The 23,147-nt window shown below is 53.1% G+C and overlaps 2 protein-coding genes across 5 annotated transcripts in view; both read left to right on the top strand.

The window, feature by feature from the left end:
• The window catches only part of EIF2B3 (eukaryotic translation initiation factor 2B subunit gamma), a 155,142-nt gene extending 148,766 nt beyond the window's left edge, over window positions 1-6,376 (top strand). Inside the window, exon 12 of one of the 3 annotated variants that reach the window (XM_024762934.1) lies at window positions 6,325-6,376. In XM_024762934.1, coding sequence (XP_024618702.1) covers window positions 6,325-6,353 — 29 coding nt within the window. In that variant the 3' untranslated portion in view covers window positions 6,354-6,376. Of the gene's footprint in view, window positions 1-177; window positions 402-6,324 lie in introns of those variants that run through there. The other 2 variants (XM_024762932.1, XM_024762933.1) reach the window with 2 other exon arrangements.
• An 881-nt stretch (window positions 6,377-7,257) lies between these two features.
• On the top strand, window positions 7,258-22,559 carry PTCH2 (patched 2). Of its 2 annotated transcripts, XM_024762930.1 has the most exons (22): window positions 7,258-7,379; window positions 7,824-8,016; window positions 14,329-14,518; window positions 14,626-14,695; window positions 14,886-14,977; window positions 15,616-15,811; window positions 16,411-16,532; window positions 16,681-16,828; window positions 16,914-17,045; window positions 17,128-17,283; window positions 17,368-17,460; window positions 17,738-17,863; window positions 17,957-18,075; window positions 18,182-18,530; window positions 18,680-18,992; window positions 19,084-19,226; window positions 19,312-19,492; window positions 19,620-19,900; window positions 19,990-20,127; window positions 21,186-21,328; window positions 21,416-21,515; window positions 21,884-22,559. In XM_024762930.1, the coding sequence occupies exons 1-22, from the start codon at window positions 7,308-7,310 to the stop codon at window positions 22,145-22,147; spliced, it is 3,621 nt and encodes a 1,206-aa protein (XP_024618698.1). In that variant the 5' UTR covers window positions 7,258-7,307; the 3' UTR covers window positions 22,148-22,559. The 2 variants fall into 2 exon arrangements, with proteins under 2 accessions (XP_024618698.1, XP_024618697.1); XM_024762929.1 differs by having other exon boundaries at window positions 17,128-17,460.
• Window positions 22,560-23,147: the final 588 nt, after the last annotated feature.

Here is a 23,147-nt window from a genome sequence, read left to right as displayed (position 1 = left end):
GGAAGATGCTGTCTCTTCCAAAGTCCTTTCGACAAGTTGTATTCCCAAGAGCTTCTAAAGTGTAGAGCCACATAGGAGAGGCATGAATGTTTATGAACACAGAATTAGAAGTAATTGGGTTTGAAATGACATATTTTGCTGCCATTTCTTAAACAATCTTTTCTTTTTCTTTTATAGCCAAACGAGTGAATGAGGTGATCGTGGGGAATGACCAGCTTATGGAGATCTGAGTTCTGAGCAAGTCAGACTCCTTCCTCTTGGCCCCCAGAACTACAGATGTTGGCTGGCCCACCTGTTTGACTCTGTATTTATTTCCCAATAAAAGAAGGGCTCCCAAAGGCATGCTGGAGACTTAGGGAGTAGTCCCAAGCTCCACATCAAATGGGCTCCAGAGATACACAGTGTGTGTTCATGTTGTAGAAACCATCTGGAGCTGGCGTGTGGAACAGTGGCCTAGCTCTTGTACACCGAGGGGATCAGGCAGGGGCAGCAGCTGTCCAGTGGTGAAGTTCCTAGGAGGGCTGCTTTCTGACTGGCTGGCCCAGCGTCGTCCTTAAAAGCATCTCCCACCTGAAAGGACCTGAGGGTACTTCAGTCCCTGACCCTAATCAGGCTTTCTAGGCCCATAGGCCTAGCTGCTGTCATTGCGACCTCTGCATATGATGTTCCCTCTACAGCTGTCAGTTTGGGCAGCCTGGCCCCTGAACCTCAGTCCAGGACTTACTGCTCTGCTCCCATACCTACCACACAGATTCCTGGCCCCTGACACCACGCCACCGCCAGCCTCACCTTCTAACCCCTGCCATTTACTTCCTATCCTTCCAGCCTCGGGTCAGTTTCTCCAGCTCAACTATTACACCTTGGAGACCCTAGAGCAATCAGGAGGCAGCCCCTGCCTAGCCAACAAGCCTATCCCCACAGGTTTTAGTGGAAGAAAGAGCAATAAAAGAAAGCCATGGTTTGAGAGAAGCCAGACCCCTTCTCACCTCCTCTTAGTGAGGTCTGCCCAATGTGGTAAGGAAGAGCCAGCAACCTATATCATCGTTGGAAATTCTTTCTGAGTCTTCTCCAACTGCACTCCTTTATACCCTAGTTACACAGACTCTCCTGCTTCAGATCATTGAGAAGTGACATTTCAGTACTCACAGCTCTTCTGGAGCCCTGTGCACCTTGCCTTCACCACCCCCGCTCCCAAACACACACACTCTGCTCTTGCCTCTCCCTACATTGCTTTTACAGCCTGCAGGTGTTTGGTGGAAGATGAAAGAGGTTCCTGGGGTGAGATTTCATCTCCTAGAATTATCAAAGGAAACGTTTCTCTTGATGTGCTCACTGTGGGTGGCTGTAATTATAAAGAATGATTTGAAATACTGGTTTCTATCTTGCTTCAAAAATCTGAAGTCTCTCAGGTTCATGTGAGTGATCTTGCCTGAATCTTAGTTGCTTTTATTGAACTTGTCAGAGACTAGATGAGCATTCCTACCCTGGGGGATCTCCACCTCCGCCAGCCTTCTTGGTTGCTCTAGAGCTCCACATTCCTCCCACTGGTCAGGACAAGGTTCCTGAAAGTTTGTCCTAATCAGACAGGAGTTGAAATGGCCCAGCAGAGTGGTTGAAACTGATAGGACTGCAGGGGAGGTGGGAATAAAGAGCTGTGGTAGTGCCCAAGATGATCCCCTTTGGAGGTGATATTAAATTTGTGGGGCTCCGATGATGCTAGAGACAGTTCTGGCCTCGATGGAAGAAGACCTGCCCTGTGGAATGTTGTTTGGCTTTGGCCAAATCACTGTCTCTCTCTGTCCCTAAGTTTCTACATCTGCAAAATGGAAAAGTTGGACTGGGTGACTTTTAAGTGACTTTCTCAGGTTTTGTCCCCTCTCAGAGCTTTCTGACCCTTGGGGTCCAGGTGGCCCAAGATGCCAGAAGACTGCTCCTTGACCGCAGAAAGGGGATAGAGGTGGGTGGATTTGGAGGTAGGGTGGAGTAGGGGAAGAGAAGGGATTGATTAAACTGTCCCAGAGCCTTCCCATACCCCTTTCTGATCTTCCCCACTGAGCTCGTGGAACCCCTGACAGTAAAGTAGAGGAAAAGCCTCTCCTCTACCTTCCCTTGCACAAGCCCACGAGCAGCTCCTGCTCCAAGGAAAGGAGGGAGCTGGAGAAAACACAGGGTGGGCTTCCCTGGTGGTGCAGTGGTTAAGAGTCCGCCTGCCAGTGCAGGGGACACGGGTTCGTGCCCTGGTCCGGGAAGATCCCACATGCCGCGGAGCAACTAAGCCCACGAGCCACAACTACTGAGCCCACGTGCCACAATTGCTGAAACCCACGCGCCTAGCGCCCATGCTCCACAACAAAGAGAAGCCACCACAGTGAGAAGCCCGTACACCACAATGAAGAGTGGCCCCCACTCGCTGCAACTAGAGAAAGCCGGCGCGCAGCAACGAAGACCCAATGCAGCCAAAAATAAATAAATAAGAGTTTACAAAAGAAAGAAAGAAAAAGTAGACAAGGTAAAAGTCCCCCAGGGGAAGACCTTGCTGAGTTTGGGTCCCAGCTGGGAGCAGCCCCCAGCTCAGGACACTGCTGTTATTGTCTCCAACAATTCCAGAACGGGCTGAGTGCCCAAGGTGCTTTGATTTCTCTTCTCTTTGTTCTGTTTGTCTGCCAGAAGGCAGGGACAGCTTTTGGCAGCATCTACAGAGGTTTGAAATGTAGTGAGCAACTGCATGTCCACTGGCCAGCTACCTCTCCATGGGACAGAAGCCAGAAGAGCCAGGCAGGCAAAAGAATTGATAGAATCTGCCCTGCCTCTCTCTCCCAGTGATGCTGCATGAGGGAAGTGGAGGAGAGGGGGAAGGGGGCCTTTAATACCAAATCAAGGAGGACTCTGGGGAGGTGTTGAGGGTTTGGGGTTTTGGGAGCTTGCCAGATCAGACACAGTTTGATGGCTACTGGTGCAAGAACCCTCCCCCAGTAACCCATCTCCCCTACCTGCCAGCAAGAGCTCCCTGAGCCTGTAAGGGGATTGACCGCCAAGACTGCCCTCCAAGCTATTTCCAAGGAGGGAGGCTGAACTTCCCAGTTCTTCACCATGTTGCTTTTGCTAGCCCACTCCCATCTGCAGTGGAAAGCGTCAGGGAAAACTCTAGCTGGATCCCAAGAGTGATCTAGGGGTCTGCACAGCCTAGTTTAGAAGCTGTTCCTATTTCCAGAGAATTGCAAAGAGTAGACTTTTTTTAATCCACAGGCATCCCTACCCCTAAGAAGGTACATAAGCCAGGTCTTGGTATGCTGCTTTTTAAATAGTTAAATGTGTCTGAGGAAGGGGGAGAGGGGTGTGGGGAAGGACCACCCAGACAGAAGGTCTAGAAAGCTCAGCTCTGATGGAGCTGACAGGGAGATAAAGAGGCTGAGCAGGAGAACACATTCTACTAGAGGTCAGGATGACCTGTCTTCAGCCTGAGCCATCTGCCACCACCCAGAAGGCTTGCATCAGGGGCTCTTCTGCCATGGATAAATGGGGAAATTCTGCCTTGATTCTTATCCTCTCTCCTTCCCTCACCATCAAGGTAAAAGGCCATTTTCTGATCTCTGGTTGCAGCCTGTAGCACTAGAGACTTGACAGGTGCTACTGGAATAAATCTGCCTAGAGGGAAGGGGCATACATTCCCAGGCTTGGCCCCTAAACATAATGGGTGGTGGTAGGGGGCTGCTAGGGCATCTGCTTCCCTCCTCCACATCTCAATGTCAATGACTTTGCCTGGCCCAGGTAACAGAAACCAGCTCAAAGCATGGTGAGTGAGTAGCTTGGGGAATACCAGGGAAAGAAGGCCTGCCCTGGCTCCTCCCTCATGGACCCTACCCTGATGTGTGTGTGTGTGGTGGTTTGCTTCACTTTTCCTGGCACTGTTCCTCAGCTATATATATTATCTCATTTAATCCTTAGGGCAATGTCAGAGATTATGTGACTTGCCCAAGATCTCATAGCCAGTAAATGAAAGATCCAGACCTTGAACCATGTCTTCTCCTTTTATTTATTTTGCGGTATGTGGGCCTCTCACTGTTGTGGCCTCTCCCATTGCAGAGCACAGGCTCCGGACGCGCAGGCTCAGCAGCCATGGCTCACGGGCCTAGCCGCTCCGCGGCATGTGGGATCTTCCCAGACCGGGGCACGAACCCGTGTCCCCTATATCGGCAGGCGGACGCTCAACCACTGCGCCACCAGGGAAGCCCCGTCTTTTCCTTTTAGATTCTGTCACCCTCCCACCTCTCCCATCCAGATGTTCTCACTTCTGGAAACCTCCCTGAGTATTCCAGCTCACAGTGGTTTCCCATGTGGTCTCTGTGCTCCCTCTTAGGCTATGAACTTCTAAAAATCAGGTACTCTGCAACCCCAGAGCTTAGCAAAGTGGTGGCTCCATAAGAGACCTTAAGGAATATTTGTCTCAATCAGTAGTGAGATTTACTCCTTGGTGATAATGAATGATTGCTTTTCTCTTTTTGTTATTCCTTGGAGAATTTCTCTGGTTTGGGCCCAAGACACATACCAAGGTCCAGTGGAAGTGACTGTGAACCAGGCTATTCCATAGTTGAAGCAGGCTGTTTATAGAGAGAAAAGAGCAGTTTCTTCCCTCCCTGTTCCCTGGGGTCTGTGGCTTTAGCTCACCCTGGCTGAGCTCAGCTGTACTTAAGAACTCAACTTTGTTGGGGAGAAGAAAGGTCACTTTGGAGCTCAGAGCAGTCAGAGGGCACTAGGCCCTGGGTTAGAATTGTTGGAACTGCAGACCAGTTTCTCCCACCCTGGTGTTTGGACTTTACAAGGCAAGAAGTTTTCTCAGCAGGCAGGCCCTGCCCTGAAAGCATCCATAGAAGTGCCAGACTTTACCACAGTTGTTAGCAATGGTGGGCCTGCTGTGGAAACAGTCCCAAGGCCCAGGTGATTAGCAATCTATTTCTCCATGGACCTTATGTCTGCAAATCTAGCGAGAAGGAAGGAGGCCTCAAGAACTACTTACAGCAAAGCCTCTCTACTTCCAGTCCTGACGACACCCAGCCATACTCATCTTTTGCTATAGCCGCAAGAGCAATCTGGGGGCCCACACAACCTAGTTTAGAGGCTATTTCTATTTCCAGAGAATTGCTGAGGGTATACTTTCTTTTTTTTTTTTTTTTTTTTTTTTTTTTTTTTGGGGGTTTTTTTTTTTTTTTTTTTTTTTTTTTTTTTTGAGGGTATACTTTCTTTATCCACAACAGGACCCTCTTCTCTATGACAGGGAGGAACAAAGTGCTATGCACATATGCTGCTTTTACTGTGTAGTCACTACTTAGCCAACACCATCACATATGTATTAGTTCCTCCAAGGCATTTTGCTGGATGAATGTACCAATGGAAGTGGCAAACCTGCTAGGTGTTCACCCGCTTGGCCTAAAGTTCCCCTTTCCCCAGAACTGAGGAGAGATCTCCAGGGAGATGATGTTAATTGACACAACTTTTCAAAAAGCAGTTTGGCAATGTGTAGCAAGAGCCATAAAACTGTTCATACTTTTTGACCAAACACCCCAACTTCTGGGAATCTGTCCCTAAGGACATTCTCCGAATGATTGATACAAAGACTATGTAGTAACATGAAATGTTTGTGATGTAATCATAAACAAGTCTGGGAGAATTGACCAAGAAATTGGCCAGAGATAATAGTAGTTGTGTTAGAGTAATGAGTTTACTGGAGATTCTTTTTCTCTTTCCCAGACTTTACATGCTAGTATATTGATTTTACACTCCTCTGCCACTCAGGGTTAATCAGTCAGGAACCTGCAGAAACACACTCAGAGGCCAGACAGTTGATGAAAGTTTAATAAAGGGACTAGTCTCTGTTTCCAAGTCACTTCCAAGACTGGTTTGTGCAACTCTCAAATTACTCACTCAACAATTTTTTTTTTTTTTTGCGGTACGCGGGCCTCTCACTGTTGTGGCCCCTCCCATTGCGGAGCACAGGCTCCGGACAGCCGCTCTGCGTGGCATGTGGGATCTTCCCGGACCGGGGCACGAACTCGTGTCCCCTGCATCGGCAGGCGTACTCTCAAACACTGCGCCACCAGGGAAGCCCCACTCAACAATTATTGAGCACCTACTTACTCTCTAGTGAGGGAGGCAGACTTTCAAGTACATAAATTGTATCACGTGCAATAATAAATATATAAATTGAGTGTTATAAGGCGCACAAAGAAGCAATTATCCGTTAGGAGGGGTGGTGTGACTCGAGGAAGACTTCAAAGGCGGATGGTTGATGCATGTTCAGTTTTGGGTCTCTTCTTTTTTTTTTCCCAGGCCACGCTGAGAGGCTTACAGTATCTTAGTTCCCCGACCAGGGATTGAACCCGTGCCCTCGGCAGTGAAAGCGCGGAGTCCTAACCACTGGACAGCCAGGGAATTCCCTCATGCTCCATTTTGAAGGTGGCCTGCCAAAACAAGAGGGCCACGTGTAAGAAGGCAGAAATACATGGAATAACATGGTGGCTTTAGGAAATTACATGTGGCTCTGCAGGGCTGTAAGGAACATGGGGTGGGTGTGAAGGAACTATGGGAGGGAAGACTTTGATTAGATCCTGCAGGGCCCTGTGCTCCAAGTGGGCTTTGTGTTTTGCAGCTGTCATCAGATTCGCGTTTTAGAGAGATGACTGGCCTCAGTGGAGAGAGTGGACTGACGTGGGAGAGAATGGAGGCAGAGAGTTGTGAAAAGCAGTCTTTGGGTCTTGGTTGGGTCGGCCAGCAGATACCTTTTCTCAGCATTGGTCTCTCCTGACTTAACATTTGGCCAACGCATCGCCTCTCCGGGTTCTCCCTCCCTCCTCCTCCCCGAGGGCAGGCAGGCGGGCGGGGAAGCGAGGAGAGGGGTGGCCCTGCCTGGGTGGTCTCCTGCCCCGCCCCCCGCGGCGCCGTTGCCTAGCAACGGATCCGGCCGCGCAGCTCCGGGTAATTTGCCGGCGACTAAGCCAAAGGGAGGGCGTAGCCCCGGCCTTTCCCTTTTTCTTGGACTACAGACGCCTCCTCGGCACAGCGGTCGCCACCTCGAGCCGCGCCGGGCGTCGCGTAGCTGTTCCTGCACGCGGGAGCCACTCCGGTTCCGCGCCCCGGGCCCGCACCGCCCTGCACTCCTACAGCTCACGAACGCCACTGTACACCCGTACCCGCGGCTGAGCGGCCCCACTGAATTCCGACGCGGGACCTCGCGGTACGCGGGACCAGGCCAGCCTATGGGGGCGCCCAGATAACGCGGGTTGGGGGCGCCCAGGCCCCCCATCCCCGCCAGCATGGCTCGGCCGCCACCCCTTGGGGAGCTGCCCCCGGGCTACACACCCCCAGCTCGATCTGCAGCACCCCAGGTGAGTGGAGGGGAAGCCGGAAGAAGGGGCCGGGTCTAGAGACCCCAGGTCTGTCACTCGGCAAGGTGTGATGTCTCTTAAATGCCATGTGTTATTGGCCCTCGCCCGGGAAGGCTGTGTTGTGTGTCTGTCTGTCCGTGTCTCCTGCTCTGCCCGGTGAGAGTAGGTGTGTCTATATCCACCTCTGTCCACCTGAGAACAGGTGTGTGTATATGTATCCTATCTCAGAAAGGAATCTGTGCCTTCCTCAGGTGTATATCGGGTGGGAAGCAGGGAATGGAGTCAAATTTTTTCCAAGTTTGGGCCCGTGTCTGTTTAGGTCCTCTGTCTTGTATCCAGAAACCAAGAAGCTAGAGCTTGGTAGAGGGTGTAATAAGGAGAAAAGGGAAAGGTTTCATGTGTTGTTGCAGTAATGCCTGGCTGACCCTTCTCTTTCCATCCCAGATCCTAGCTGGGAGCCTTCAGGCTCCACTCTGGCTTCGTGCTTACTTCCAGGGCCTGCTCTTCTCTCTGGGCTGTGGGATCCAGAGACACTGTGGCAAAGTGCTCTTCCTGGGACTTTTGGCCTTTGGGGCCCTAGCGTTGGGTCTCCGCGTGGCCATCATTGAAACAGACCTAGAACAGCTCTGGGTGGAAGGTGAGTTGTGGACACTGGCCATAGCTGCTTGGGTATGGTGAGAATAGGGTGAGGAGCTGGCTACTGAGTTCTAGTGGGCTTTGCGCTGGGTCTGGAGGGGGCACCTGCCTTCCAGAGCCTGGGCGTCTTGGAGGCCTGCTCCCTCTCACATCCATAGATGGACATCTGCGGATGGTGGAACCCTGTGAATGGGTATATGGAACAGTTATCTGTGAGTGCGTGTGTGTTTATTTAGCATTTACTGGCAATCTTTAATATGTATTTGACTGCACTGCAGTGCTTGTAAAGGCAACTAAAACAAGACCCATCTTTCAGTAGCAAGGAAAGTAAAATATATGCTGGGATATAATATACAATATAATACAAAGCAGAAAATGATTATGTTGTATAAAAGAAGGCAGGGAGAGATCACATCTAACTAGGAGAATCAGAAAAGTTAGAACTAGAAGGCTGGGGAAACAGTAAATCATCTGGCAGGCCTCCAGGGAGAGGTCCCATACACCGAGGTCCCCTGCAACCATTTAGTGGAAAAGTGGCACAGAATCTGTACTTTGAGGCAACAGCAGAGTCAAATGGAACCAAATCTTCACTTCCTAATGGTAGCATTAGAGTAAAATCATTTCTTATTAATAGTTTTGACATAACTCTCTTTTGCTGGAGCCTGGTATGGCAACCCTTTAACAGAGTCCAACTCTCCTCTGTTCTTTCCTGGGAAATTTACATTTGTGGGCTCACCCAAACCTCCCCCAGCCCTGGCCCACACCCAAAGGCAGGGCCCAGGTTAGACTCTCACACCCTTGAGTTATTTTAAATGCTAGCAAGCCCTAGGATACAGAGCAGATGTTTCCTGGCGCCTGCCTGCCTATTGGGCTCGCACACCCCATCCCCACCCAACCCCCCAGCCCTCTGCAGACCCTCACATATATACACACTCTAGGCCAGCCCTGGGGTCCAGAGCAGATGTTTCTCTGTGCCTGCCTGCCCCCAGCCCCAAGACAAACTTGCGCACACACGCACATGCACATAGCCCCACCCACACTACTGCTGCCTGGGTGGTCCCAAATGACTCTTGGATTTCCTGCCACAGTAGAGGCTGTCTCCCACCTCTTCTTCCTTCTCCATTCCCCAGATCTTCCCAATCTAAACACTGCTTGAACCTCCATGTTTCCTCATCCTTTCTCCTACACTCCAGCACAGGATAGGCTGGATCCCACTGGATTTTTGCTGCTGCTTGTGCTAGGGTGATATAAGAGGGTGGTAATCAATTCCTAGGTCTTTTCTCTTTATGTCAGAATATCACTCTGGGACTTCCCTGGTGGCGCAGTGGTTAAGAATCCGCCTGCCAACGCAGGAGACACGGGTTCGAGCCCTGGTCTGGCAGGATCCCACATGCCGCGGAGCAACTAGGCCCGTGCGCCACAACTACCGAGCCTGCGCTCTAGGGCCCGCGAGCCACAACTGCTGAGCCCGTGTGCCACAATTACTGAAGCCCTCACTCCTAGAGCCTGTGCTCTGCAACAAGAGAAGCCACTGCTATGAGAAGCCTGTGCACCACAACGAAGAGTAGCCCCCGCTCAGCGCAACTAGAGAAAGCCTGCACACAGCAACAAAGACCCAATGCAGCCAAAAATAAAAATAAATAAATTTATTTAAAAAAAAAAAAGACATTACTTAAAAACAAAAAAAGAATATCGCTCTGCCCTGTATTAGCTGGGGCTATGGGTGAGGTGAAAGCAGTGATCTTGACCTGATCTTTTCTCTGTACATCTGTCATTGAGGCTTCTTCCAACAATGCCCTAGGCAGTGAGGACTGAAGGGTATTTTCCATTCCTTTCCTGTTTTGTTAATGCAGAAAGCAAAGAAAGAAGCTAGACATTAGCTATCAGAGTTCTGGACTCTCCAGCTTTGCCATGGTGAGATTTGGAATGTGACTTCTCCTTCCTGATCAATATTAAAGCTGAAGGACTCAGATAAATTCTCTAAAATAAAAATCACAGGGAATCCCCTGGTGGTCCGGTGGTTAGGACTCTGTGTTCTCACTGCCGAGGGCCCGGGTTTGATCCCTGGTCGGCAAACTAAGATCCCGCAAGCCAGGTGGTGCAGACAAAAAAAATAAGAAGAAGGAAGGAAGGAAGGAAAAGAAAGAAAAAAGGAAAATCATAACATGTAGCCCAACTAGTACTTACAGGAACAGTGATAGAGATGGTTTGCAACTGGAGCTGTCCCTGAAGATAAGGAACATATGGCCCTTCTGTCTGGAAGGCAGGGGACAGCCACATATCAATTGGTGGAACCACTATTCACTCAGACACCCAAGGCTGAAACCTTGAGAGTCAGCCTCAGTTCTTCTTGCTCACCTGATTGGTCACTAAACAATTAAAATTCTTCCTTCTCAGCCTCTCTCAGATCCCTCCTTTCCACCCTTGCGGCTGTTGCTCTAGTTGAGGCCTGGCAGTATACTCCTGATTGTATCATTTAGCATGCTTTTAGCCACATGAAAGAGAGAGAAAGGGAAAGAGGGAGGAAGGAAGAAGAAGGATGGTTTATTATCCCCCCCAACAAGGAGTCTAGCAGTAGACAGTAGAGAATTTCCAGGATGGATAACTCAGCAATCTAAGGACATCAGCAAGGACCCAGTTTCTTTCTATCTTTCTTCTCTGCCTTCTGCATGTTGGGCTTTTGTCCTCAGGCTTATCACCTCCTTCTCCCAAGGTGGCTGCTGCAGCAGTAGAAAAGGGAAGTCATCCCTGTCTTGCATCCCTTTTTGAAAGTGAGGAAAAATGCACCACCTATCCCTCCCCACCATCCACCCCCACTGACTTCCCATTTGGTTATATACTTTGGCAAGAACTGTGTAGCATCCTATGCCTAAATCCTTCACTTGGCAAAGACGGTGGAATTACTGTGATTGACTTATTAGACTAATCAAGTTTCACCTCCTAAGGCTGGGGAAGGGCCCAGCTGCCCTGAATCATTAGGCCTTTCAGAGGATGGCCCAGGAAATCGAGGTCTATTAAGTGACTCATCTTTCCCCCTCACCTTCAAATCTGCCTCCGCACTGCCCTCCTGTGGTGCTTCTAAATCTGGCCGAGTCAGTCCCTGCTTAGAGCCCTTCCACCACTCTCTACTGGGTTTCGGGGAGTCTCCAAATCCAAGTTCAAGCTCCTTAGCATACTCTAGGCTGCTTATCCAGCTTTGTCTCTGCCTCACTCTTAGCAGCCCAGCAACACGGAGCCTCTTACAGTTACCTGCACGCACTTGGTCCAGAACCCCTTTCCCTGACTTCTTTCCCTGGCCAACTCCTATGCATCATTCACAGCTCAGCTCCAGAATATATCAGGTGATGAAAAAGCCAGGTCATCTCACTTCTCTTCTTAAAACATAACATGGCTCCCATTCCACACAGAGACAGCTTGAGTCCCTACAATAGCTTACAGGTCCTCACATGTGAAATTTCTGGACCAAAGATTATGAACATTTCTGAGGATCCTAAAACATACTGCAGTATTGCTTTCCCCCAAATATTGTACCAAATTAAACTCCTGCAGTAGGTAAGTTAGAATGCATTCCTGTAAGCCAGCAATGAGTACGACCAATTCTTAAATTTTTGCTAATTTGAACGATGATAATTCATTGCTATTTTAATTTGCATTTATTGGATTACCTATAAAGTGGACTCTTTTTCCATGCTGGCTAACCGGTTATATTCTCTCTTTTGTAAAGTTGTTTTCTTTTTCCCCCACAGTTCAGTGGCTTTTATTTATTTATTTATTTTAACATCTTTATTGGAGTATAATTGCTTTACAATGGTGTGTTAGTTTCTGCTTTATAACACAGTGAATCAGCTATATATATACATATGTCCCCTTATCTCTTCCCTCTTGCGCCTCCCTCCCACCCTCCCTATCCCACCCCTCTAGGTGGTCACAAAGCACCGAGCTGATCTCCCTGTGCTATTTGGCTGCTTCCCACTAGCTAGCTGTTTTACATTTGGTAGTGTATATTTGTCCATGCCACTCTCTCACTTCATCTCAGCTTACCCTTCTCCCTCCCCATGTCCTCAAGTCCATTCTCTACGTCTGCGTCTTTATTCCTGCATCTTTATATCCTTCCCCTAAGTTCTTCAGAGCGATTTTTTTTTTTTTTAGATTCCATATATATGTGTTAGCATACGGTATTTGTTTTTCTCTTTCTGACTTACTTCACTCTGTATGACAGGCTCTAGGTCCATCCACCTCACTACAAATAACTCAATTTCATTTCTTTTTATGGCTGAGGGATATTCCATTGTATATATGTAAAGTTTTCAACAAATGTGATGATTTTGACGTCTCCTTCCCCTGTTCCCCCTGCTTCTTCCCCACTCACTTACAGTCTCTTTTTCTCTCCAGTTCTTTCTCATTTTTCCATCATATCATTTCTCTCCCAGCAGCCATTGAATAATAACTCCATATATGTACCTACTGTGTTCTGGACAACTTCCTAAGTACTTTGCTCACATTGATTCTAATTCTACCAAGGTAGACATTTCTCCATTTCACAGATGAGAACATTGAGGGTCAGAGAGACTAAGTAATCTACTCAAGCACAGACCAAGCATCAGAGCCAAGACCCAAAGCCAGGTCTGTCCAGAGCCTTTGTGCCCCTCGCCCCCGCCCCATCTCTTCTTGCCTCACAATACATCCTAGTGCATCTGTCCTCATATCTGTCATCATCATCGTCAGCGAAGACTTATCTTTTTCTCTTCCTCATTTTCTCTGAGGATTCCTTATTCTCTTTGATGCTGTATTTTTTTTTTTTTAATTTTTTGGCCACGCCACATGGTTTGCAGGGATCTTAGATCCCTGACCAGGGATCGAACCTGTGCCCTCGGCAGTGAGAGTGCAGAGTCCCAACCATCAATTCCCTTGATGCTGTATTTTAAATTGTGCTTGTCTCTTTCTCTTGCTTTCTTATTAGCTCTGTCCGGGTTCCTTCTTTCTGCCATGCCTCCTTCCCCTCAGCAAACTCACTTACTGTGAGGAGCTTACCTCTGCCCTCCCCTCCTGTCCCTCCTTGTGGCAGCTCTGGCCCAAGCCTGGTGAAATAAACACTGCAGTACGGACCTGCTGCAGAGGAGTGGGGAGTCAGGAAAGGAAGAAAAATAGTAGGTGGAATTGCCAGCGGAGAAGGCAGGATGATGGCTGTGTGAGACTGTTGTGGGGATGGGAGGTGTGAGCATATGGGTGAATCTGTGATGGGGAGTTACCAAGGGTTTGGGGCTCGCATGAGGGAGGGGATTGTGTGGGTTTGGAAAAGAGATTGGGGAGCATGATAATCCCAGGTGGGGCTGGAGTCTCAGAGAAGCAGTCCGTTGGGCCCCAAGGGTGGCAGTGACCTACAGGAAGAGGCCCCAGATGGGTTGAAGCAGGATTATGGGTCTAAGACCAGGCCAAGTCCACAAAGCCTCCGGGGTGGTTTGGCCCTGGCCCTCGCCTCCCCCAAACCACAGTCAGGTCATAGCATCCCTCACAGCATCCCCACCTCCCCAGATCCCAGGTACAGAGCTGGCCTCCGTGGCCAGTGCAATGCAGGACTTGATCAAGGAGATGAAGGCAGGCCTGGCGCCGGGACTCGCCGTTGTCTGAACAGAGAGGCTGGTGAAAGGGATCTTTTTCCCCAGGCCCGCTTTGATGTCACCTCTGCCAGGATCCAGGAGTGCTTGCATGAGTGGAAGCAGTATGTTGGCAGCATCACACTGAAAGACCGTCTGACCCTCCCCCGCACCTGTGCCACCACAGAGCCATTATTGCCAGGCACACCCCACCCCTTTGCAGAGCAGTTTGCAAAAAAGTGTCTGGATATAAACCACTGCCTGGGACAACCTGAACTAGGAACCACCCCCAGCTCTAGACCTGTTCTTTTAGGAGACCCTCCAAGGGCAGCCTCCCGATTGGCCCCTCTGTCCCTCCTTCTCCTCCCCACCAGAGTAGAGAGGGACTGAGTGAGGGCTCCCTTACCAGGACACCCCCAGAACCCCACCCTGGCCCAGCTCATGTTGATATCTCATTTTAAAGTTATTTGCTCCAAAGCCAGCCAGCCGGGTTCATGCTTAAACCTTAGGTCCCACAAGAATTCCACAGAGCCACACAGCTGGACCTCTCCACTCCAGATTCCAAGCAGAGGGCCAGGAGCCTGCGAGTCAGCATGGCCATCAGGGAGAAGCTTCCCCCACTTGTCCTGGGAGGCCTCTATGGGTTAGGGTCCCACGTCCCCCAGAGCTCTGATCCACTGAGGCTCTTTCCCCCCAGCTTTCTCTCTCTGCTCTGGCAGCGGGCAGCCGGGTGAGCCAAGAGCTGCAATACACCAAGGAGAAGCTGGGGGAGGAGGCTGCATACACCTCCCAGATGTTGATACAGACCCCGCGCCAGGAGGGGGAGAACGTCCTCACACCTGAGGCACTTGGCCTCCACCTTCAGGCAGCCCTCACCGCCAGTAAAGTGCAAGTATCACTCTATGGAAAGTGAGTCTGACTGAGCCCCTGAGCAGCTGGGGGTGAGAGGTGCTGCAGCAGGGCTGGAGCGGGAATCCGCCTCTTCTGCTGATGTCCTGTGCCCCTGGCTATTGCAGGTCCTGGGATTTGAACAAAATCTGCTACAAGTCAGGAGTTCCCCTAATTGAAAATGGAATGATTGAGCGGGTGAGTATCCTGAGCTGTTCTCTGAGACTAGGTAGAGGTGCAGCCTTTTCTGCAGTAAGGGAGGGCTTGGAGAGACAGGGAAGGGGGAGGTGGCGTCGGGAGGTGGGGGCATTGCAGAGGGCATCCTACAAAGGTCATGGAGAAAAGAGCCCAGAGACAGGACTGATGTGGCCTGGGATGTCCCTGGCAGATGATTGAGAAGCTGTTTCCCTGCGTGATCCTCACCCCCCTCGACTGCTTCTGGGAAGGAGCCAAACTCCAAGGGGGCTCTGCCTACTTGCCGTGAGTGCTGCCACAGCTGCTTCCAGGGCCCTGCTTCATCCCCTGCCAGGATCTCCCCAGCAGAAAGGAGGGTGGGAGTAAAGATGATGATCAAAAGCTCACCCAGGGCCTAATTATCTCCCAGGCCAGGGTCAGAGCACCGGCAGCCTCAGAGCTCTCTCCACATCCCCCTTCGCCTCACCTCCGAAGGAGAGGCAGACCTGTCTTATTTAGACAAAACACGAAGATCTGTAAGATCTGAACAAAGGATGGAAAAGATCCCCAGAAAGACTTTGCCAGGGAGACTTAACTAGGTGTCAGCTCAGCTGTGACCCAGGCCAGAAAGAAAACCTGTTATAAGCAGGTGCCTGTATGGTTATGTATTAGAACCAAGGATAGACGGTTTGGGAAGGAATGCAATGGGGCTTTTCTGGGCCTTTTCATTGTGTTAAGTACCATCTGTCTTGAGGTCCGTCTCAGCCCCGGTATCTGCCCACAGCTCACTGCAGCAGCCTGCTGGGCTGAGCCCTGCCCACCCTCCACACAGAGACACAGATAAGCAGCTAGGAGGAGGGTGGGCTACTACATGGGTCCCATCGCAGTGGTTTGGAGGGTGCATTGATCCTTGATCCTCACCAACTGTGAGCTCTCCCCTGCAGGGGCCGCCCTGACATCCAGTGGACCAACCTGGATCCAGAGCAACTGCTGGAGGAGCTGGGCCCCTTTGCCTCCCTTGAGGGCTTCCGGGAGCTGCTAGACAAGGCACAGGTGGGCCAGGCCTACGTGGGGCGGCCCTGTCTGCACCCTGATGACCTTCACTGCCCATCTAGTGCCCCTAACCATCACAGCAGGCAGGTGGGTTCCAGCCGGGTCTGCCAGGGACAGGTTATTTTCCTTCCCTTTCCCCTCATATGTTCCCCTGTTCTAGGAGAGAGCAGACTGCTCTGTGCTCTGCCCCCCATTTCCTGGACGTTGTTACCCTGCCCCCACTATGCTAGACACCTAGAGGGTTCCATTCCTATTCAGCTCTGCTAAAGAACCCTCAAGTGGCCTATGAATCCCTTTGTCCTTTTCTAAGCCCAGAAAGGCTAGACTTCATCAAAATACACGTTTACAGGGAAACAGGACAAATTAGCTAAGCACGAGTATCATACCTAATTTCCTGAGTGTCTGTGTGGCCCTGTGTACGTGGACCTTTTTCCCAAACCACCAAAGTTATGCCGGCTCCTCCCCGCAGCCTGTCTCTAGGCCTCTGCTCCCTCTTGTGGCCTCCTCTCTGCAGGACACTAGCTGCTCCCTTACAGAGTAAGCAAGAGGCTCAGCAGAAGAGTTGTCTGCACTCCAGGTCCACAGAGCTCCGTGGCAAGCATGGTTCCTGGAGGTTCCAGCCCAGAGACACCAGTTATCCAAAACCAGGGCCTTGAGTAATGAGCCCCTCCGCTGTCCCCCTCCAGGCTCCCAATGTGGCTCAGGAGTTGAGCGGGGGCTGCCATGGCTTCTCCCACAAGTTCATGCACTGGCAGGAGGAACTGCTGCTGGGAGGCATGGCCAGAGACCCCCAAGGACAGCTGCTGAGGTAGGGCCTCCCCTGGGAGTTGGTAAGGGCACCCCAGGTCTGGGGAGCCACACCCTGACACCAGGCAACTCTGGCAAAAGCCCCTTGCACACCCCCTCCTGGGTGTTCAGACCAGCTCTGACCCCTACTTCTCCTGTACCCCAACCAGGGCAGAGGCCCTGCAGAGCACCTTCCTGCTCATGAGTCCCCGCCAGCTCTACGAGCACTTCCGGGGCGACTACCAGACACACGACATCGGCTGGAGCGAGGAGCAGGCCAGCACGGTGCTGCAGGCCTGGCAGCGGCGCTTCGTGCAGGTCAGCGTGGAGGCGTGGAAGTGGCGAGCACGGCGCCCTGAGGCCGCTGCCACCTCCTGCCCCTCACACCGCCCTGTCTCTCCAGCTGGCGCAGGAGGCCCTGCCTGGGAACGCGTCCCAGCAGATCCACGCCTTCTCCTCCACCACCCTGGATGACATCCTGCACGCCTTCTCTGAAGTCAGTGCTGTCCGCGTGGTGGGAGGCTACCTGCTCATGGTGGGTCCTCCTGGCACCTGGTCCCCCACCACCGGCCTCCACCCTGGGAGGCCCTATCCAAGACTGCCCTCTCTCCCCACAGCTGGCCTACGCCTGCGTGACAATGCTGCGGTGGGACTGTGCTCAGTCCCAGGGTGCCGTGGGCCTCGCCGGGGTGCTGCTGGTGGCCCTAGCGGTGGCCTCGGGCCTCGGGCTCTGCGCCCTGCTCGGCATCGCCTTCAATGCCGCCACTACCCAGGTACATCAAGACTGCAGGGCAGACTTGGGGGCCGATGGCCCAGGCTGCCCGGTTCCTCCAGCTGCCCGCCCCGTGCCCCTCCAGGTGCTGCCCTTCTTGGCACTGGGCATTGGCGTGGATGACATATTCCTGCTGGCACATGCCTTCACAGAGGCTCCACCTGGCACCCCTCTCCAGGTGAGGCCTCGTCCTCCAGCCTGGGCTCATCTGAGGCAGTGCTGCATAGGGGCTCAGAGCCTCTTGGTTTGAGTGACCTTGGGCTGGTAATTAACCTCTCTGTGCCTCATTTCCTCATCCGTAAACGGGGGTGATAATAGTGCTTGTGTCGTAAGGGTTGTAGTGAGGATCGGTGAGGTAATTCAAGTCGAGTACTTAGAACAGTACGATAAATATTAACTGCTATGAGGCTCCTTTCCCCCCCTCTGCCGTCCTTCACGCTGCCTTGTCCTGACAGGAGCGCACAGGTGAGTGTCTGCAGCGCACAGGCACCAGCGTTGCACTCACGTCCATCAACAACATGGTCGCCTTCTTCATGGCTGCCCTAGTTCCCATCCCTGCACTGCGGGCCTTCTCCTTGCAGGTGAGGCCTCACAAACGGGGCCCGGGCTCAGGGTGAGCATGGAGCCGGAGCAGGCTTCATCCAGGCTTTGTGCCCCTCCTGTCCATCCCGCAGGCGGCAGTAGTGGTTGGCTGCAACTTTGTAGCCGTGATGCTTGTCTTCCCAGCGGTCCTCAGCCTGGACCTGCACCGGCGCCACTGCCAGCGCCTTGATGTGCTCTGCTGCTTCTCTAGGTATCCCTACCCCACCAGACCATCCTTCCTTGGCCCCATCCCGTCCTGTCCCTTCAGCAGCATTTCCAGGCACAGACCCATCACCCTCTCTCTCTGCCTCTTCCAGCCCCTGCTCTGCTCGGGTGATTCAGATTCTGCCCCAGGAGCTGGGGGATAGGACAGTACCAGTGGGCATTGCTCACCTGACTGCCACTGTTCAGGCATTTGCGCGCTGTGAAGCCAGCAGCCAGCATGTGGTCACCATCCTGCCTCCTCAAGCCCACCTGGTGCCCCCACCTTCTGACCCACTGGCCTCTGAGCTCTTCAGCCCAGGAGGGTCAACACGGGACCTTCTAGGCCAGGAGGAGGGGACAAGGCAGAAGGCAGCCTGCAAGTCCCTGCCCTGCGCCCGCTGGAATCTTGCCCATTTCGCCCGCTCTCAGTTTGCACCCTTGCTGCTCCAGTCCCACACCAAGGTAAGCCTCCAGGCCCAGGCAGGTCAAGGTGAGACACAGCAGAGGCTTCTTAGGTATCTCTGGGCCCCAAGAAGGGAAGAGGGCTTAGCCCAGCATCTGAGGGCCCAAGGGTATCCCTGGGCCTCCAGCTTAGTTGCCGTTTCCCACAGGCCATGGTGCTGGTACTTTTTGGGGCTCTTCTGGGCCTGAGCCTCTATGGATCGACCTTGGTGCAGGATGGGCTGGCCCTGACAGATGTGGTGCCTCGGGGCACCAAGGAGCATGCCTTCCTGAGCGCCCAGCTCAGGTACTTCTCTCTGTACGAGGTGGCCCTGGTGACACAGGGTGGCTTTGACTACGCCCACTCCCAACGCGCCCTCTTTGATCTGCACCAGCGCTTCAGTTCCCTCAAGGCAGTGCTGCCCCCACCGGCCACGCAGGCACCCCGCACCTGGCTGCACTATTACCGCAACTGGCTACAGGGTGAGAGGCAAGGAGACCGGCAGGGAGGGCTGCGGCCAGCAGGAGCTCCCAGAGCTCCAGGCCAACCGGACCCCACCCTGTTTTCCCCCAGGAATCCAGGCTGCGTTTGACCAGGACTGGGCTTCTGGGCGCATCACCCACCACTCATACCGCAATGGCTCTGAGGATGGGGCCCTAGCCTACAAGCTGCTTATCCAGACCGGGGATACCCAGGAGCCTCTTGATTTCAGCCAGGTTAGGAGAGGACTGGAAGGGTCAGGGAGCACCCTGGGGCTCCAGGCTCCATGGGCCCAGCCTTCAGCTCTCTCTGCCTCTACAGCTGACCACAAGGAAGCTGGTGGACAAGGATGGGCTGATACCACCTGAGCTCTTCTACATGGGGCTGACCATGTGGGTGAGCAGTGACCCTCTGGGTCTGGCAGCCTCACAAGCCAACTTCTACCCGCCACCTCCCGAGTGGCTGCATGACAAGTACGACACCACCGGGGAGAACCTTCGCAGTGAGTCCCAGGGGAGCCCCCAGAGCCTAGGCCTGGGCCCACACAGGCCCTACCCTAAGGCCCTGCCCACTGCTCCCGGTGCTTACTGGCCACCCCTCCCTCTCCCTCCGTCCCCTCCCCTCCACAGTCCCGGCGGCCCAGCCCCTGGAGTTTGCCCAGTTCCCCTTTCTACTGCACGGACTCCAGAAGACTGCAGACTTCGTGGAGACCATTGAGGGGGCCCGGGCAGCGTGTGCCGAGGCAGGCCAGGCTGGGGTGCGCGCCTACCCCAGCGGCTCCCCCTTCCTCTTCTGGGAGCAGTATCTGGGCCTGCGGCGCTGTTTCCTGCTGGCAGTCTGCATCCTGCTGGTGTGCACTTTCCTTGTCTGCGCCCTGCTGCTGCTCAACCCCTGGGCAGCTTCCCTCATAGTGAGTCCTTGCAGGGGTGGGGCTGGAGAGACCCCTAGCTCCCCACCCTGCCCTGCCCAGGAGCCCTGGGTGAGCCCTGCCCTCCCCAGGTGCTGGTCCTGACAGTGATGACCGTGGAGCTCTTTGGCATCATGGGTTTCCTGGGCATCAAGCTGAGCGCCATCCCCGTGGTGATCCTTGTGGCGTCTGTAGGCATTGGTGTCGAGTTCACGGTCCATGTGGCTCTGGTGAGCACAGGCACTAGGGGAGGGGTGGGCCAGCTGATTTGGTATTCAACAAATATTGATCAAGCACCTACTGTGTGCTGGGTACTATTTAAGAACTGAGGAGATAAGAGCACTACAGACGGGCTTTACCTTCAAGGAGCTTATTCTAGAGCATAGAGATAAGCAATAAACATGTAAACAAACAAATAAATAAGCAGCCATTTCAGTAGAGAGGAGGGACAAAGCCCTGACCAGAAAGGGGGGAGGACAGAATGGAAGGTGAGAAAATGGGAACCAACAATTCTTTTGGATGGATTTACAGTGAAGAGGATCAGAGAAATGGGGTGGTAGCTGGATGGCAAGATCCCACCAAGACAGAGATATTAGAACAGAGGCAGGCAGGCCTCTCTCACAGCCTCATGGTCTCTGGCAGGGGAGGAGTGTGGGTGGGGTGGGGTGGGGGTCGTGGACCAGCTGGCAGCTCTGGCACAGACCTGGCCAGACCCTGCAAACAGCTCCCTTCTTTCTTTGCCCATAAAAAGCCTTATTATTTTTCCGCTTATAAGAATAATATATACTCCTTGGGAGACAAAAAATGTCAGCATGCTGGAAAGTACCAAGAAAGAATTAGAAATCCTCTGAAATGCCACCCCTAGAAGTTATCACTTTGGTGTCCATCCTTCTAGACCAGGGGTTGGCAAACTTTTTTCTGTAAAGGACCAGATAGTAAATATTTTAGGCTTGGCAGGCCATATCGTCTCTGTGGCAACTCTGCCGGGGTAGCCCAAAAGCATCCACAGATACTATGTGCACGAATGGGTGTGGCTGTGTTTCAACAAAACTTTATTTACAAAAAAACGTGGGACAGACTGTAGTTTGCCAGCCTATTCTAGACATCCCTGTGTCTCATTCATCTATACAGTGTTACCTATATGGACTCGTGCTTGCGTCCTGGGCAGCTCCCAGGGACTCGGTTCACCTGGCCTTCTGTGGGCCAAGGCATGGGTGAGCCCTGGGGACATAGATGAGCTGGCCGTGGTTGGCCAAGGAGCAGCTCCAGGACCACTTTATTCCCTTAGGGCTTCCTGACCTCCCAGGGTAGCCGGAACCTCCGGGCTGCCTGGGCCCTAGAGCACACATTGGCCCCGGTGACCGATGGGGCCGTCTCCACGTTGCTGGGTCTGCTCATGCTTGCTGGTTCCAACTTTGACTTCATTGTAAGGTAGGGGAGGGCTCGGGGCAAGGAGGCAGGGCTGGCCTGCACTGGCTGCAGGACCTGCCCAGACTGACCGGCCTCACATACCCCCAGGTACTTCTTCGTGGTGCTGACAGTACTCACACTCCTAGGCCTCCTCCATGGGCTCGTGCTGCTGCCTGTGCTGCTGTCCATCCTGGGCCCCCCACCAGAGGTGACCGCCCTCCTGCTCCCAGCCCAGGGGACGGGGTGGGACAGAGCCAGAGCAAAATGCCCTCAGCGGCCAACAGACAGGGCTCAACTCGCAGGGACCCCTCCCCATAAGTACCACCAGCTGAAGGTGGCAGCCTCCCCCTTTGCCCAGACATCATGCCCTACCCCTCAGCCCTCCTGACTTCTTCACGGGACCCACCTTAGCCATTAGGTGCAGGGTTTGCCCCAGACCTCGACATCCTGTCCCTTGTCAGCTCTCATATCCTGCTGGAAGCCACCAAAGACCCCAGCTTCCCAGCCAGGGAGGTGCTGAAGGAGGCTGCGTCCCCAGTAGCCCCTGGGCTCACTGGGGCTGGTGTCTCCCCCAAGGTGGTACAGATGTACAGGGAGAGCCCGGAGGTCCTGAGCCCACCAGCTGCACAAGGAGGAGGGCTCAGGTGGGGGGTAGCCCCCACCCTTCCCCAGAGCTTTGCCAGAGTGACTACCTCCATGACCGTGGCCCTCCGCCCACCCCCACTGCCTGGTGCCTACATCCACCCGGCCTCTGAAGAGCCTACTTGGTCCCCTGCTGCCACACCAGCTGCCAGTGGCTCCAGCAACCTCAGTTCTAGGGGACCATGTCCAGCCACCTGATGAAAGAGCAGCTGAAGCGTGGAGACCCTGTTCAGGCCACATGAAGGCACTGGGAAGCCATGGGGGGTTATTGAATGCAGGGCGGACTCCTGGAGAGCCCTGCTGCTGCTGCTGTCTGCCTCCATCCCCTCCCCGACCCAGCCATCACAGACCTCCCTGAGATCCACACTAAACCACCACCCTCTAGGCTGTGAGCAGCCTTGCACACCCAGGTGCTCCGTGTCTGTGCCCGTGACTGGGTGGGGTGAAAGCCAGCAAGCACTTCAGGCTGCAGTGCAGCCCTGTCCCCCCTCCCACCCCGCCCTGCTGCCCCCAGCAAACCAAGCCTGAGGGATCCTCTAGCACCCTTCTCCAGTCCTGGTCCCCCGCTGCTTGCTGACTTCTGGGTAGGCTCTCTGTATCCCTGCCCACCTCTTACCACATAAATTATTTATATGGAGACGTTTATTTTTGTAGTTTGTATAGATGTTAGCTATGCTGAAAGTTTTATTTTTAAAAGTGAAATATATTCTATATGAACTCATCTCAAATGACTTTGGCGCTTTGTTTTCAGATAGAGCTGTGAGTTTGCAAGTGGAGGCATCGGGGCCGCAGGTCATGGGGCTACCCTAGTCCTTGGTGTGTTTATTCGCCTGGCACGTGAAGATGATGTTCAGCCAATGTGTTTGTCATGTACATGGTAACAGGGTCTGGCTGAAGTGCTTAGTACACAAAGTGATACAAATGCTTTTGATGTCAAAGCCCGCCATGTGGCTTTCAGAGCCATCATAAGCCAGCCTTGTGCACCTCTCCAGACTCATCACCCACCTTCCTTTGTGAGCGGCATGGGGGGAGGGGCAGAGGGACACAGCCAGGCAACAGGTGAGAGGAGAAGTGGAAGCAGATCAAGAAAGCGTCTGAGGGAATTCCCTGGCGGTCCAGTGCTTAAGACTTGGGCACTCTCATTGCCGGCCCGGGCCCCGGTTAGATCCCTGGTTGAGGAACTAAGATCCCACAAGCC

The sequence above is a fragment of the Neophocaena asiaeorientalis genome, unplaced genomic scaffold, assembly GCF_003031525.2.
Source record: "Neophocaena asiaeorientalis asiaeorientalis breed wild unplaced genomic scaffold, Neophocaena_asiaeorientalis_V1.1 scaffold645, whole genome shotgun sequence".
NCBI classification, from domain to species: Eukaryota; Metazoa; Chordata; class Mammalia; order Artiodactyla; family Phocoenidae; genus Neophocaena; species Neophocaena asiaeorientalis.
Note: the sequence above shows the minus strand (reverse complement) of the source record. Positions and strands in the feature narration are given on the sequence as shown.